The sequence below is a fragment of the Balearica regulorum genome, chromosome 1 (assembly GCF_011004875.1).
Source record: "Balearica regulorum gibbericeps isolate bBalReg1 chromosome 1, bBalReg1.pri, whole genome shotgun sequence".
In the NCBI taxonomy this organism is placed as follows: domain Eukaryota; kingdom Metazoa; phylum Chordata; class Aves; order Gruiformes; family Gruidae; genus Balearica; species Balearica regulorum.
The window spans coordinates 27564893-27579844 of NC_046184.1; the positions used below are offsets into that span (position 1 = coordinate 27564893).

A 14952-nucleotide genomic window follows, 5' to 3' on the forward strand; every position below is an offset into this window, starting at 1 on the left:
GCTAGAATACTTTAGTGCACAAAGACAGTATAGGACAGTACCTGGCCTAACTCTGGGGCTGCCTTCATTTTTAACAGCTCTATCATAATGTGACATCAAAGACTAGTAGCAAAAAAAACCCAACAAACAACCCAACAATCCAAATATAAAACTTTTTGTACAAATATATTTTTCTTTATAGTACATAATCACTCTTAAAATACATCATTTCCTTAGTAAATGTTTGCAACAATATTAAAATAAATAAAATATCCTAGAGAAAGTTCAGTTTCATCATAAAACTGCAAACCAGAAGAGTATAAAAATTAATTTCATTATTAAAGTCTACTTCAGAGATGTTTCTTCTTTTTTTTTTTTTTTTTTTTTTTCCTTAGGCCAGAGTAAAAAGCATGTAAAGGTGCCAGACCTACGCAGACTATTAGAGTTGCACTGCCGGGAGTCCTACCTTCCCCTAGACACCACTGCCAGCCTGCGCTCATCCCGCTGCGAGCGTGTGCGGGGTCGGGTTGACGGTCTTCTAGGTTTTAAGAGGAAATACCAAATCTCCCTTAACCGTGGAGACATGACAGATGTTGACTGGTTTGTAAGTCAATATCCTCCCTTCATTCTCACCTACATGCGCGGAGCGGTGAGCTGTCGCGAAAGGGTATTTGGCCTTTTCTGCTAAGTTGAAATTACAGTTGCTGTATGAAAAACAAAGAGGAGGAAGTTTTTTGTGTGCCTTGCTGATATTGTCCCTTAATTCATTTGCAGGAAGTGAATCCAAAGCAGCTTTTTACATTCTGATTTTTCTACATTCCACCCAGGTTTGATTATTTTTCTCATATTCTTCCTGCTGTCTGGACCTCTCACCCCAGCAAGAACACTTCTAAAAGTTTTCTGAAACGATTATGTCGGGCAAAGCAGGTCACTTCTGCTCGCCACCTCGTTTGTACCAAATTAGAGCAGCTTTTCAAAGGAAGTCTGGTTTTACCATTAAAAGTGGCAAAACTTCAAAGAATGTACTAACTTGCGCACAATTAACCATGGAAGGGAAGTCATTCCCAAATGCACGTGTAGTTGCTGCAGTGGACACCTCCTGCAGGGTCCACTTTGCGCATGGCTCCCACAGGTTCAGAAGTGCTGGTCCTGTCATCGTGGGGCACTGCTGAAGATTCACTCCACAAAGAAGGTGTCCATGCCACGTCTCACAGCCTCGTCTCCTGCACTTCTTCCTCCGTCTCCTCTTGCAAGGCAGTGATTTTGGGTCTAGGTTTGCGTTTGCTGGAGTTTCTGTGGTGTACCGGGAGTAGCTTAAGGCGATCGGCGTGGCTGATGGCTTGCCTGAAGGAGCTCTTTTCGTTCAGCAGCTTCTGAATGGATTCGTACTGCCGCAATTTGTTGTCCTCGATTACCTGAAGAAACATATCACTCCGTTAGATGGGCAATGGCGGTGCTGACAGAACTCAGCAAGCACAACCAACGGAGCAGGGAAGAGACGTGAAGATCTAACGAGATCTTCTTCTATCAGGAAAAGCCTGATTTACAGTTTGCAATTTCTAATTACAACCATAAAAACAGACATTAAAATTTTAATATGCGGAAAAGGTGCCTATTGCTCAAGTTACAAATTGCCACTGGGCTTGCTGGTTTCTCCTTGCAACTTGATTTTTACCTCTGAGATTGTTTGTTGAAGTCTCCAGGTACCGCGGCTTTTCCGCAGCACCGCTAAATTGCCAGGTTAAGGAAGCGTTAACTGCAGAAAACAGAAGTTGTATCGCAAGCAGAGGGAGAAAGCTGCCAGGAAGGTGCCAGGCCTTCTTTGCTTTTTTCTCGCCAAACAAGGAAGCACTGCTGGCCTGTGTTTGAAGGAGACAACAGGTTTGCCCTGTACGGCTGTGCCAGCCTCCTCTGTCAGGCAGCAGACGGGGAAAGGTCAGGCTCCTCCAGTGGCACTGCAATGCCAGCACGTCTCGGGTGAGGGCACAGGTCTGATGGGAAAGAGCTTTTAGCAGCTCTGTTGCTAAAATGTTGTTCAGACGGTGGGAAACCGGCTCCGGGCAGAGGCTGCCTGCCTGCCGGGACTCTGCCGACACAGCCGAGCGCAGCACGGGCCGCGGGCTGGCGGCAGGGCTGGAGTCCCGCGCACGTAGAGGAGCAGCACATCCAAACGCGTGTACAACCTGCCTACGGATAGACTGCTTCAACTTCAGACCGTATTCCTCCTGCTGTGCTAATACACTCAAGCAAATACACATGGAAAATGATGTTTCACTCTGCTAATAAAATGAAGGTCCTCTTTTATGGAAGAGTCAAGAAATCAGAGGAAGGAACCTCATTTTTAAGAACAATTACATAATTTGCCTTTTATTTCCTTTACTAACCATTTTTATATAACAAAGGAAATACCCCAGGACTTCAATACTTTGTCACCTTGATTAAACAAGAAAGGAATATTCAAGTGGCTTGATGAAAGAAATCAGTGATTCTGAGCATGCGATGTTTTCTCAGGAAACCCCTCTGCCCCATGGAGCTTCCCGCTGCTCGAGAGCAGGTACAGCTGTTTCTGCAGTAGCAATGGTAAAGCTCTGTGAGACACCGGGATTTTTCTGGAGCTCCTGAGCCAGTCAGCACCTGAATTAGCGACTGGATGACCTACACAACTGTCCTGGTTGAAAGAAGGAATCCAGCTCTCCCATAACGTGACCCAGCTCATCCGAACGCAGGTGTCTATGAACAGGAGCCTACTGCTCTCCTGCAGGTGACTTGGTTGCCCGACTGCCCTGAATGACCCCCATCAATCCAGCCAGCTTCATCGATTCTGCTTGGTGTGTTTCGCACGTTCGTCGAATGTAACGTAACGACAGTGCATCACGCTACGAGAAACGCTCACCAAAAATCGCTGGCACTCCAGCATCGCCTCCAGCCTGTGTTCGGAGAGTATCACCGTGCAGTTGGCAAACGCGTGCTTCAGAGTCTTCCTGATCACCTGGGAAGTTCTGAAAGGCAAACAAGCACCAGCGTTTAGACTGCAATGTACGTGCCAGCGCAGCTCATAACTTTATTGATGGTATTTAATAGTCTAGCTGCGGGTTGTAAAGGTCACGTGCGTGGACACCAACACTGCAGTGTCTCAGCACGCTGCATTTCTGCTGCGGAAGTGCGTATCGGCTGTAAAGCTAAGGTTGTAACTAGGCTTCCCTGATCCCCCAGGCAGAATTACTAACATATATTACTGAAATCAGGTTTAGTAACAGAGCAGACAAGTTACAAAAGGTCTCTTTCGGTGGTGCTGCCTCACTGATTTTCTTATTTCAAATTAGAAGATAGAACAAATGATCAAAACGTACACAGGGTCCAGGTGAGCGCTTGGTTCATCGAGCAGCAAGATTTTAGCTTTGCTGAGAACTGACCGGGCCAGGCACATCAGCTGTTTGTGGCCGTGACTGAGGACGCAGCCTCCATCCAGAAGAACGAAATCGAGCTGGCCTGGAAATTGCTCAATTACAGACTTCAGCCCAACCTGCAGGAAAGAGAAAGCACAGGAAAAATCGGTGAGATACCAGGTTACTTGTCAGTCCTCGGCTCCTTGGCCTAATCAGCAGTGTTTACAGAGAAATTTTTGTAAAATATGAGAACTAGGAGACATATGTGAGTTGCATTGCTCCAAAACACGCTATAAAAATGCAATGGAACCCGAGTGGTTTATGAAGAGCCCCCTTTGGGTTTCTTAAATATTACTGATCTGCAATTTGCATTCCAAGGCAAAAAAAAAAAAAAAAATTCTCTTTTTTGTTTCCATTTTACATGGAAACCACATTAAACTGGGGAGTGTGGGTACGTCTGTGGAGTGTCTGAAGAGTTCATGTTTTTATTAAGGCCAGTGCTTTGTGCCTCACTTCTCTTTTGAATGCACATCTTGTCCTTTAATGAAATTTTGCATCTAATAGCTGGAAAAGGTGCTTTCCTCTTAAAACTGCACAAGGTCTGTCCGTGTACCTGTAGCATCCAGACAGCTGACTGCAAGGGTGAAACTTCACCTCAAAGGCTGACACAAGTCTGACAGGTTCAGGTGCTGAAATAAAGGGGTAATAAAAAGCGAAAGATCTGACATCTGTTCAGACAACGCCTTGCTCTCTGCAGCTGATTGCGAGGAGCATAAAAAGCTGATTCTGATTTCAGCAGAATCCTCTAAATCCTCAGCAGCCAGCGTGGGTCAGGAATAAGCTGACAGTTGACTTTCTTTCTGTGCCATGCTCCCCAAGTTACACTGACTCACTGTCACTAGCGAGCCAGGTTTCAAGAGCATGAACTTTGGAAACGATCCAATCACTCCTACTAAAAAGTATTACAGCTCTTTTCCTTTTCTATTTGCTTTGCTCTCTCGCCTGTGCAATGAAAACCCCTGTATAACACACCGATTTGCCAAACTCTTTAATCATAAACACTTCAAAATAAGGTTTTTTTCATGCCATTGCAAATGAGGTTTAGCTTTTTAAAATCCCAGGCTCGATTCGCACACACAGTGAAAACAATCCTCAAAAGCAGAAGTAGAGCTTGTCTTTTTCAAGAAGGGGGGATGTTAATCCGCACTCCATTTTTTCCCCAGCCTCGGAGAAGCGGAGAAGCACGGCACTGAGCACCCCGTTCCCTCTGCTAGGAGTGGCTGAAAATCTGCTGTCACATCATTTAACCAAAAATGTCGTGATGTTTTTATTTGACAGTAAATTACTCCTAGAAAGTGTCTACTTCCCTCTTTTCCAAACATAGGGAGGAAATCAGATAATTTCCCAAGCAGCTGAGCAGAGTTAACCTCCTGGAAGGAGCAGGAGGAAGCTTTCGGATTAAGTCCCACACTTGTAAGCATTTTCTGGTACTTGAGATTTGCTACGAACAAGGAAAATGGCACCAATTCATTGCTGAGTCTGTATTAATTTGGTCATCCCTACCTTGGAAAGAGAAATCTGCTTTCTAGGCTGCAGCCCCTTCCCTCGCGTAACTCTGACCTGCCTTTTCTCCGGGCATTGCGTACACGTGTGCAGCCTATCCAGCACTACCAGAGCCATTAGGTGGCATCTGACAACCGTAATGCGTGGGGCTCGGCTCAGCCTGGAAACAGAACTGTAAACATCTGGGCCCTAATCTTCGGGGGGAAAAAAAAAGAAAGTTCCTAAAACCTCAACATCAAATTAGAAGAAAATCTTCAGGTTCATAAAATCTAATATTCCATGATTCTTATTTTCCGTGGAAGAGGCAGCTGCCCGTGACGCAAGCAGTACGTAAGCCTGAACGCGATGTCAGAGAGTGCTCCTTCTCCTCTGGCTTCACATTGGCCTGAGAACTCCAATAGCTGGAAAGTACTTTGAGGAAAGATTTTTCTAAGCTGAACATAAAATATTTCCTACTGCATAACACCAATCTTATTTCTAGGACAGGCCACAGACATTTTTCAATTTTTTTTCTGGCCTCCAAAATGTTTACTAGTCATTTTTACACATTTTGGTAGAAAAATGCCTCACAGAGATTTCATACATTTGTCAAAGCATTAAAATGATAAAAGATTACAGGACATTTTGCTGTATCAGCTTTCTCCACTTTTTATTCTCCCAGCGTCACCCCGCAGAGCCAAACATAAAACCTCACCTATGATAAATCACTGCATGAGGAACCCACACCGTACTGTGTGGAAGTTTATCTTTTCTTTTTTTTTTTTTTTTTAATCTCTGTCAAAGGTGCCTTTTTATTAGGTAATAAGGAAACGTGAAACGTGGTTTATAGCACAACATTATCTTTCCTCAGCACTTTTTTTTTCTAAGACTCTCTGTAAATGTAACATATGACGATCATTTGACCTAAACTGCACTCTGTTACAGCCACTTCACCAGAGGGATACAAATAATGCTGAACAGTTTTACCTCCTCTGCAACTTTCCATATTTCTTCATCATTCCACTGCCCATAAGGATCCAAATTCATACGAAAAGTTCCAGAAAATATGAACACTTTCTATGACAAAAAAGATATACAGACAGGTAAATAGATACCATGAAACATTGTGTAAAGCATTGTAAATTGTAAAGCATGCAGAGAAGAATAACCTGCAACCATTAACAGATAGACCTTACTGCAGATTATTAAAAATTTTGGGAGACATTGTACCAAAAAAACAGATTTTAAAAATCCTTATGTTCAGTTTTTGGCAAATGTCTTAAATAAAAACTTACCCAAACTTGTCTGAAAAACAGTAAAAATCACATTTCAGCAGTTTCAGGACAAAAGATTCCCTTTATTTCCAATTTGGAATAAACCTTTTAAAAACCATTTTTGATTCTTTAGTATGTGAAATGTATTCAAACAAAAAAAAAAAAAAATCACCGACCCAAAGTGTGTGTTCCCACAATTTTGTTTTGAGACCAAAAAAACCTCCTGGATATTTGTCAGTATTCGGGGACAGCATCCTAAGTTGCTTTTCATCACTGAATTTTTCTTTTTCTAATCCCTTCCAGCCAAATGTATATTAGCATCACTCTTTTACCTGACATTTCACCACGTCCCAGTCCTATCTCAAAAGAGGAATTCTTTTCCTCTCTCTCTCACTGCCACCTCACTGGGATGTGACGCAGCACGACTTGATTCACGACTGTAGCAGCAACAACCCGTTCTCATACGAGGTTTCCCTGAGTGATGCTACGGCCCGTGCTCTCTCCCCGCTCTGTCCCACGCCTCCCTTCCATCACACAAGATGCAGAGGATGCACATTTGCCAGCACTGACAGCGCATCCTTCTCGCCCTGAAGTTTACTAATCGGTTCTGCTTTTCTCATCAACTTAGGCAAGCAGATTTAAGCGAACATCCCTTAGATACACGTTTTGTAGCTCGAAAAGCAATGACTCAGGCAAAATTAAATATTTGTTTAATCTCTTTTTACATGGGGTGGGTGTGTCAGATTCTGGTGGAAATTAGGTTCTTCAAGGGACGCTGAGGTTGCACAACATTTCTTATGAGATAAAACCAAGCTGTTGCTGTCTATGCTGCAAGGTACACCTGCTGCTTGTAGCAGGGAGAACTTGCTCTCAAAGAAGATAAGTGCCTTCTTGAGAAATATTACCACTTGCTTGCTCTTTCCTTGTACGTACGGAACAAATACCAAGAGGAAAGATGTGAGACAATTATTTTCTTTTTTGTTTTCCTTTATTTAGAGAAAAACGTGTTGAAATGCCAGTGATTCACAGCCACATAATTTCTGGGAGTCTTGGTAGTCAAACGCTACCGAAAGCAGTGAAGGACTAGCTGTACCGGCAGAGAACGGCTGAGAATATACTTAGCAAGTACTGTCCCAGAGTTTGGCCAGTCTACCACCATTTCCATCTGACCTAACCTGGGAACTTGGCATTTTTTCATCAGATTTCCAAGTGATTTATACCCACATTTACATTAATCATTTCATTATGATTAATTAAAAGTTTAAACGTGGCAGAGAAAAATAAATTGCATTAACTAATTTGCTTAATTAAAGTATGTAAGCCATTGCCAATAACTTCTCTGGTGTCAGAGAGAAGGAAGTACCTGATTCAAGAGACCAGAGGAGAAAAGCAGCTGCAGCGCGGTGCCCTGCAGGCAGCGGGGTGGATTTCCGCGCGGCGATACCTTCACCAGGCAGCAGCGCCCACAGCTAAAAGCCATTGAAGCACTTTCGGTAGAGACTAGGGGAAAGAGTAGACTCTTTCCTTTATAATGATGATTGTTAATAACAATGAATGCTTCGGTGAAGTAGAGCGCAGCCCTTTTCCCATGCCCTGCGCTGGTTAGGTGGTGTGAGCGGGGCGACAACGTGTTTGCAGCAGGATTAGATTCCTCCAAGTAGTGGGTGCGGTGGAAATAACAACACTGTGGAAACAGTGTCAGACGTAGGTTTGTTCACACTTTGAGCACCGTACATTTAACTAATGGAATAGGTATTTTCATTTCTCAGTGGTAAAGAATAGTTAACTTAACAAACCAGTTTTAAAGAAGATAGGGATGAATAACATTCCTGCTGAAGTGCAGCAGACAGAGAAATAAAGGGAACCATTTTCTTCAGAAACTTCTGTTATTCCTAATAACTGTGCTTTCAAGACGCAGGGCACTAAAAGCAAGCTATTCCCAAAAGCACTTTTTTTTTTCCCCCACAAAGTAAATATTTCATTGTCTTGAGTTCTGGTACTTGTCTCTCCATATCAACACCTTCTTCCTCCCAGCTCATTAGAAACCACATAGAGTTCACTTAGCAAATACCATGTGAGTCACATGGGCAGTTTAGAGCCCACTTAAAAAAGCAGAAACACCCACCCCACCACCCCACCCCCCGAAATTCTGAAAAGCTAGAAGTCTAAAGTGAAAAAAAACCAAAAGCGAATCCCATAGATTCATGTGTTGTTTATAAATATGGAAGAAGTAGAAATAAGGAGAGTGTTTGAAGGGGAGATGGATGGCTGGGGAGACTGGCAGCAAATCTGGAACCATTTCCTTCTCGGTCACTTGTTCAAATTCACCCAGGATGATAATGGGTGTGATCATACAACAAATAGTTTCTCAGACCTGTCATCCACCCACAAGCAAAACACTCAGGAATATAAATATGGTCATGTTTATGTTCTGACCACCCCAAATATTGTAAATCAACCCCTGAAGGGCATTAATCCCCCTCAGTGGCTAGAGCCTCTGCACATTGGTTACGGTGTGGGATACACCCAGCTTGTGGCAATACGCTTCCTAAGTGTTTCAAGTGTTATGTGGAGAACCAAGACCCTGGAGTACCTAAGTGTGCTGGGTTTGGCTGGGATAGAGTTAATTTTCTTCATAGTAGCTAGTATGGGGCTGTGTTTAGGGTTTGTGCTGGAAACAGTGCTGATAACCCAGGGATGTTTTTGTTCCTGCTGAGCAGTGCTGACACAGAGCCAAGGCCTCTTCTGCCTCTCACCCCACCCCACCAGCGAGGAGGCTGGGGGTGCACAAGGAGTTGGGAGGGGACACAGCTGGGACAGCTGACCCCAACTGACCCAAGGGGATATTCCATACCATATGATGTCATGCTCAGCATATAAAGCTGGGGGAAGAAGAGGAAAGGGGGCATCCATTCAGAGTGATGGCATTTGTCTTCCCAAGTAACCGTTATGCACGATGGACCCCTGCTTTCCTGGAGATGGCTGAACACCTGCCTGCCCATGGGAAGTGGTGAATTAATTCCTTGTCTTGTTTTGCTTGTGTACAGCTTTGCTTTACCTATTAAACTGTCTTTATCTCAACCTGTCTGTTTTCTCACTTTTACCCTTCCAATTCTCTCCCCCATCCCACCGCGGAAGAGTGAGGGAGCGGCTGCGTGGTGCTTAGCTTCCAGCTGGGGTTAAACCACAGCACTAAGCAAATGCATACAGAGAATAAAGAATCAGTTGACAAGAGGCTGCTAAGGAGTGAGAGGATCCTGGCTGTGAGCAGCTCCTGTTGCAACAAAAGACAACACAGGTGCGGGTCCTCAGCAGACCCATGGACCCTTGTTCCCATATGCCCCAGGGTTGGAGAACAAACGCATCAGCTGGAACAAGACACCAGCTCCACACAGAGAAGTTAAGAGTAGCAACAATATGACCTCTATGTAGCCTCCTCCGCTTCCTATATATTATGGCAACAATATCAACATGAAAGAAAATCAAATTGCTGTGTGAACGCTTTAGTGTTAGGTGCAGAGTTAGAGGTTTTGTTTTCTTAAGTGTCCTTTAGGGACTTTACATTGACATTAAAATATTTATAGACAAGAATAAGAGCATGGGAGCAATGAAGACCTTCTGCAAGCTTTTTGGGACCACTGCAACATTCTCCCCTGAAGATGCTAAAACCTCTGCCTCCCATAGAGCTTACTGGTAACCACAAGAGCTCCTGGCAACACTGAGTCCATGATGCAGAAAACAACCTATATGCTGCCCGAAATGAGCAGTTAATTAATGTCCCCGGGTGCTCTGTGCATGGGTCTGGTGCAGCAGATGCTCCCCAGTATGCTGATGCTGACTCATCTGGATGCCCTGCAGGAACCCAGCCTCCGGGGGACCTTCTCGCAGCAGGACCACCTCTGGGGTGCGGCGGGGCTCAGCAGGCTGCACCATGCAGGAGCGCCCTGGCGCGCTGCAAAACAGCCACCCCAGCGACCTCCGAAAGTGAACAGCCCTGAAGGGTATGAGAGGCGATGAAACAGTGCTGGAGACAGACAGGCAGAGAGACAGACAGATATCATGAATAAAGTGAGATAGCTACTGAAAAATTGGAACTACAAAGATAAAAGTTGCGAAATTTCACTTCTTAAGTAAAACAAAGGAGCAAAAGTTATTTAATTTTTTTTGTCAGCTGGCAGTCCCACAAACTGTAGTAATCTCATCCTCCATGCTAAGCTTGTTTTTAAGTCCATATGGAGTATTTACACATAGACAATGGTGTGAGATCCTCCAGGATGCAGCGGAATAACACTCAAGAAGACACCAGAAGTCACTCTTCCTTTACGCTAGCAGCACCTTATGGGTCTCAGGTTTCTCCTCATTTATTTTATTGGAAAATTGGCTGCAGGTCTCCTGTTCTCTATTCAAAGCCAAATTTCTGAAGGCATTTTCTCACTTTGACTCCATTAAATACTTCAGGATGCAATCTGCATGAGGACCTGTACACTAAAGAGCTTCAGTGTGTACCAGGTGCAGCTGGATGTCCTCACCCTGGAAATGTGGTGGGGACCAGACGCAGAAGAAGCATCAGAAAGGACTGCCCAGAAAGTCCAAGGATGATGGGCTGTGATTATACGTCAAACAGCCTGTTATCGCTGGAGTAATTGTTATGCATGAGAATGACAAACATCCTGTAGGAGCAGCGCTGTGGTCAGGCTGTGCTTCAGCAGCACCAGCGTGTGAGGAGCTACAGGAAGGAACTTCCTTGTGGGCGCTCCAGGAAACGTGTTTTATATGATTTACCCCTTCACACCACTGCAATGTGCTGACAGCTGGATTTGAGATACTGAAAGAAGTAGGTTTTTGCCTTTGCTCTGGCTCAGTGTGATCCCTGACCACCCTGCAGGCCGTTCCAGCATCGCCCGCACGGAGCAGACGGCAGTGTGTTGGGACGCTGTGTGTGCCGTGCGGGTGCGCATCAATGAGGCTCCCACAGAGGAAAAGCAGTTCTTTTCTTCTAAATTGGGAAATTTAGGGATAAGGAAGAGAAGGAGAGTGTTGGAAAGTTTTCATGAGGAAGCATGCCTCAGGTAGAGCTCCATTCTCCTTTTGTTAGCAAAGCCTCTCCTAAGAGACGGCAAATATCCATGTGTTGCTGTAGGCCAGCCTCCCAGGAAAGGAAAGGCAACTTTTTTTTCCCCTATTCTGAAGACGCAGGTGAACAGCAAAGAACAAAAAGCTCCCTTTGTTCTGCTGGGAAAGGCAGGGTAGCATATGCAATTTCTCTTCCCTGCTGGGAAAGTGCTGGTGAAAACTTCATTTCGTTCTGAATGTGGGAACTTTTGAGGCATAATGTGCAGTTCTTTGGCAAGCCTTTGGGACAGGAGCTGCAGCTGAAGCACGCAAACAGCCTGGCAACTCCCATGACCTTCCAGAGAATGGAGGGCTGAGATTTTTTGGCGTTGATCCATGTATCAAGGACTTCCAAACTGAACTAAATGTGTAATTTTAACATTGAACTAACAATGCAACTCACTAGCAGAAGGGCAAGTTACAATTGCTCATGTAATAAATGTCTCTTGCATTTTGCTGATGTTTGCAGAATGATGTTTTCTATACCATTAGTGACTTTATAGTGAGTACTCAGCTATGAGAATTATTAATCATATTTTTCACTGGGACAAGGAGGCTACTTGTTACCAAGCATTTGGTTTTCTCCTCAATCCATGTGTTCCCAAGGACAGCTGGAGATGAAAAGCAGAAACTCTGCTGGGCAACCACACTCCAAAGGAAGAAGGGGCTGAGAGCAAAAGGATGACTATGGGAGAGACAGAGAAGCCCCTTCCAATACAGAAAGTTATACTTGGCTGTATAGCTATATCAGGAAAATTTCCCAATGAAGACATAGCTTATACTGGTAAAAGCATCCTTCATCCTATGCAGCCATCCATTAAGGACAGCTGTACAACATACCTGTCCTCCAAACTACATAGATGCTGCTGCACCTGCAGTTCCCTTGATCTGAAGGGGTGATGTTTTTCATGCTTGCAACCAACAATCATGCTGCAGAACTGAACCAGCAATAATAAAGAAATAAAAGTTTACAGGAATAGATAGACTTGAAAATGTTGAAGAGAGGACAGAAAGGGTGATGACAGGTCAGCTATCAAAGGGCAGCTTGCCAAGCAAGCCTCAGCTCAGCAGGCACAGTGTGACCAACCACACTGTTGGTAGAGCTCAGGCAAGAAATAAATCCAACTAGTGGGCTCACCACCACTCTCTTGGTTCTGTTTTGTTGGGGGTGTAGCTTGGCAGTGAAGAAAGGGTCTGTTCTGGCAAGGTCAAAGTGCTAAAAAGTTGCTGTCTTTGAGGAAATTTCAGAGCATGATTGTGGAAATGCAGAGAGGAGAGAGATGTGCCATCTTTGCATGCCTACTTTAAAAAATGCCACTCAGGCTACTATGGGATAAGATTTTTGAAAGGGAAGCTATCACAACTCAGAACTGATCATTAAGTAGAAAAATTAAATTCTGAATCCCCCTTGTGTTTGCAAAATCAAAGCCATTGTGTTCCCAGGACAAGCATTTCAACATCTTTTAACGGCTACCAAAGCCAAGACAGTGCCACCAGGGACAGCCTGGTCAGAGTTAAACCCCACCTCCGTGACACTGAAATATATCAGGAGTGACTAGAGCGACTGAGTGACAGTCATATTAGTGACTTCACTATGATTAGTTTGGTTTCTTGTATTGTGGTAGACAGCAGGATTCAGCCTACATACCCAGCGGAGGGTGAAAGTGAAGACAGACCTCTGCTCTGCTATGATGGTTATGGAAAAGAAAAAACACTCTTTTGAAAATGTAAACCTAAGCATATTTTTCCGGTAAATCAGCTGGCTGTTCCAGAGTCTCTCCAACTATTTTAAAGCACCTCACGTAGTCAGTGCACAACAGCATTGTACCATATATATGTTCACTGCAGCTCACCAGCTTTCTAAGAGAGTAACCACCTTTTTAAGACAGTAGACTATCTGGGAACAAACCAATATGCACGGAAAGCAGCTGGCAACTCCTTTACGGTGGGGATGGAAGGGGGGAAATAGCACAATAAGGATTTGACAACTGACAGTCAAAAGGAGATCCTTGGTCACCCTGGCTGGCCCACTCCTCGGGTGTCAAGGAGTGGACAAACCAGGGTGACCAAGGATCAAACCACACTTATGAGTCTCTGGGGATAGTAGCCACCCCTCAAGGATGGGAAAAGGTAGGACAGACTGCGCATCCCCTCGCAGTGCGGCCAGCTGATCTGCAACTGGTGTCCATCTGCCTCCCGATACCACAAGTAATTCAGTGTATAGCTTTCAAAGAAGGGAAAGCCAGTACATGTTACTCCTATATCAGTGTTGTTGGAAAGGACTGACAGCTTTCAACAACAAAAATAGAAAATGTGGCATTAAAATTATGCAGGTCATTCCATCAGTTTTCATTCATAGAATCATAGAATCATAGAATGGTTAGGGTTGGAAGGGACCTCAAGGATCATCTAGTTCCAACCCCTCTGCCATGGGCAGGGACACCCTCCACTAGACCACGTTACCCAAAGCCTCATCCAACCTGGCCTTGAACACTTCCAGGGATGGGGCCTCCACAACCTCTCTGGGCAACCTGTTCCAGTACCTCACCACCCTCACAGTAAAGAATTTCTTTCTAACATCTAATCTAAATCGACCCTCCTTCAGCTTAAACCCATTACCCCTTGTCCTGTCACTACACTCCCTGATAAACAGTCCCTCACCAGCTTTCCTGTAGGCCCCTTCAGGTACTGATAAGCCGCAATTAGATCTCCCCGGAGCCGCCTTTTCTCCAGGCTGAACAATCCCAACTCTCTCAGCCTGTCCTCATAGGAGAGGTGCTCCAGCCCTCTGGTCAGCTTCGTGGCCCTCCTCTGGACTCTCTCCAACAGTTCCATGTCTCTCCTGTACTGGGGCCCCCAGAGCTGGACACAGTACTCCAGGTGGGGTCTCACAAGAGCGGAGTAGAGGGGCAGGATCACCTCCCTTGACATGCTGGTCACACCTCTTTTGATGCAGCCCAGGACACGGTTGGCTTTCTGGGCTGCAAGCGCACACTGCCGGCTCATGTTGAGCTTCTCATCAATCAATACCCCCAAGTCCTTCTCCTCAGGGCTGCTCTCAATCCATTCTCCGCCCAGCCTATAGTCGTGCTTGGGATTGCACCAACCCACGTGCAGGACCTTGCACTTGGCCTTGCTGAACTTCATGCGGTTCGCACGGGCCCACCTCTCCAGCCTGTCAAGGTCCCTCTGGATGGCATCCCTTCCCTCCAGCGTGTCGACCACACCACACAGCTACTTTTACAGTGACAGATCACTTTTTAGTGTTACTGCATGCAGCTGATAATGTTCATTCTTGAGACAAATAATCCAGACCTGTAACTAATGTAGGACACTGCTCCCGTGGCAGGGACATTGGCAAGGGACACAGAAGCCCTAGGTTTAATTTTTTGCTCCTCCTTAGACTATTTTTCTTGTTCCAGTTATTTGAGAGTATTAGGGTGCCTAAACCCATGTGAGGAGCCACTTCCTTTTTCATCTCTGAAATGGTATAACTTCTGTTATGCCGGACTGCTGCAAGCATAAATAACACAAAGTGCTCCCTTATACATGCACCATCACCTGGTAATGAGAGGTGACAGCTAACAAAGTGACAAGTCCAGGTTGGGGATCAGCTAGTGGTCTAGTAAAATATGAGAAAAGCAGTAAATCTGCTACCA

At 44.9% G+C, this 14952-nt stretch overlaps 1 protein-coding gene across 1 annotated transcript in view; it reads right to left on the reverse strand.

Annotated features, from left to right (window-relative positions):
* Positions 1-14952, reverse strand: part of CFTR (CF transmembrane conductance regulator) — a 92567-nt gene continuing 77615 nt past the window's right edge. Inside the window, exons 24-27 of the mRNA XM_075743648.1 lie at positions 5895-5984; positions 3330-3502; positions 2873-2978; positions 1-1394 (exon numbers count right to left, since the gene is read on the reverse strand). Of these exons, the coding sequence (XP_075599763.1) occupies positions 1188-1394; positions 2873-2978; positions 3330-3502; positions 5895-5984 (576 nt within the window). The 3' untranslated portion in view covers positions 1-1187. The remainder of the gene's footprint in view (positions 1395-2872; positions 2979-3329; positions 3503-5894; positions 5985-14952) is intronic.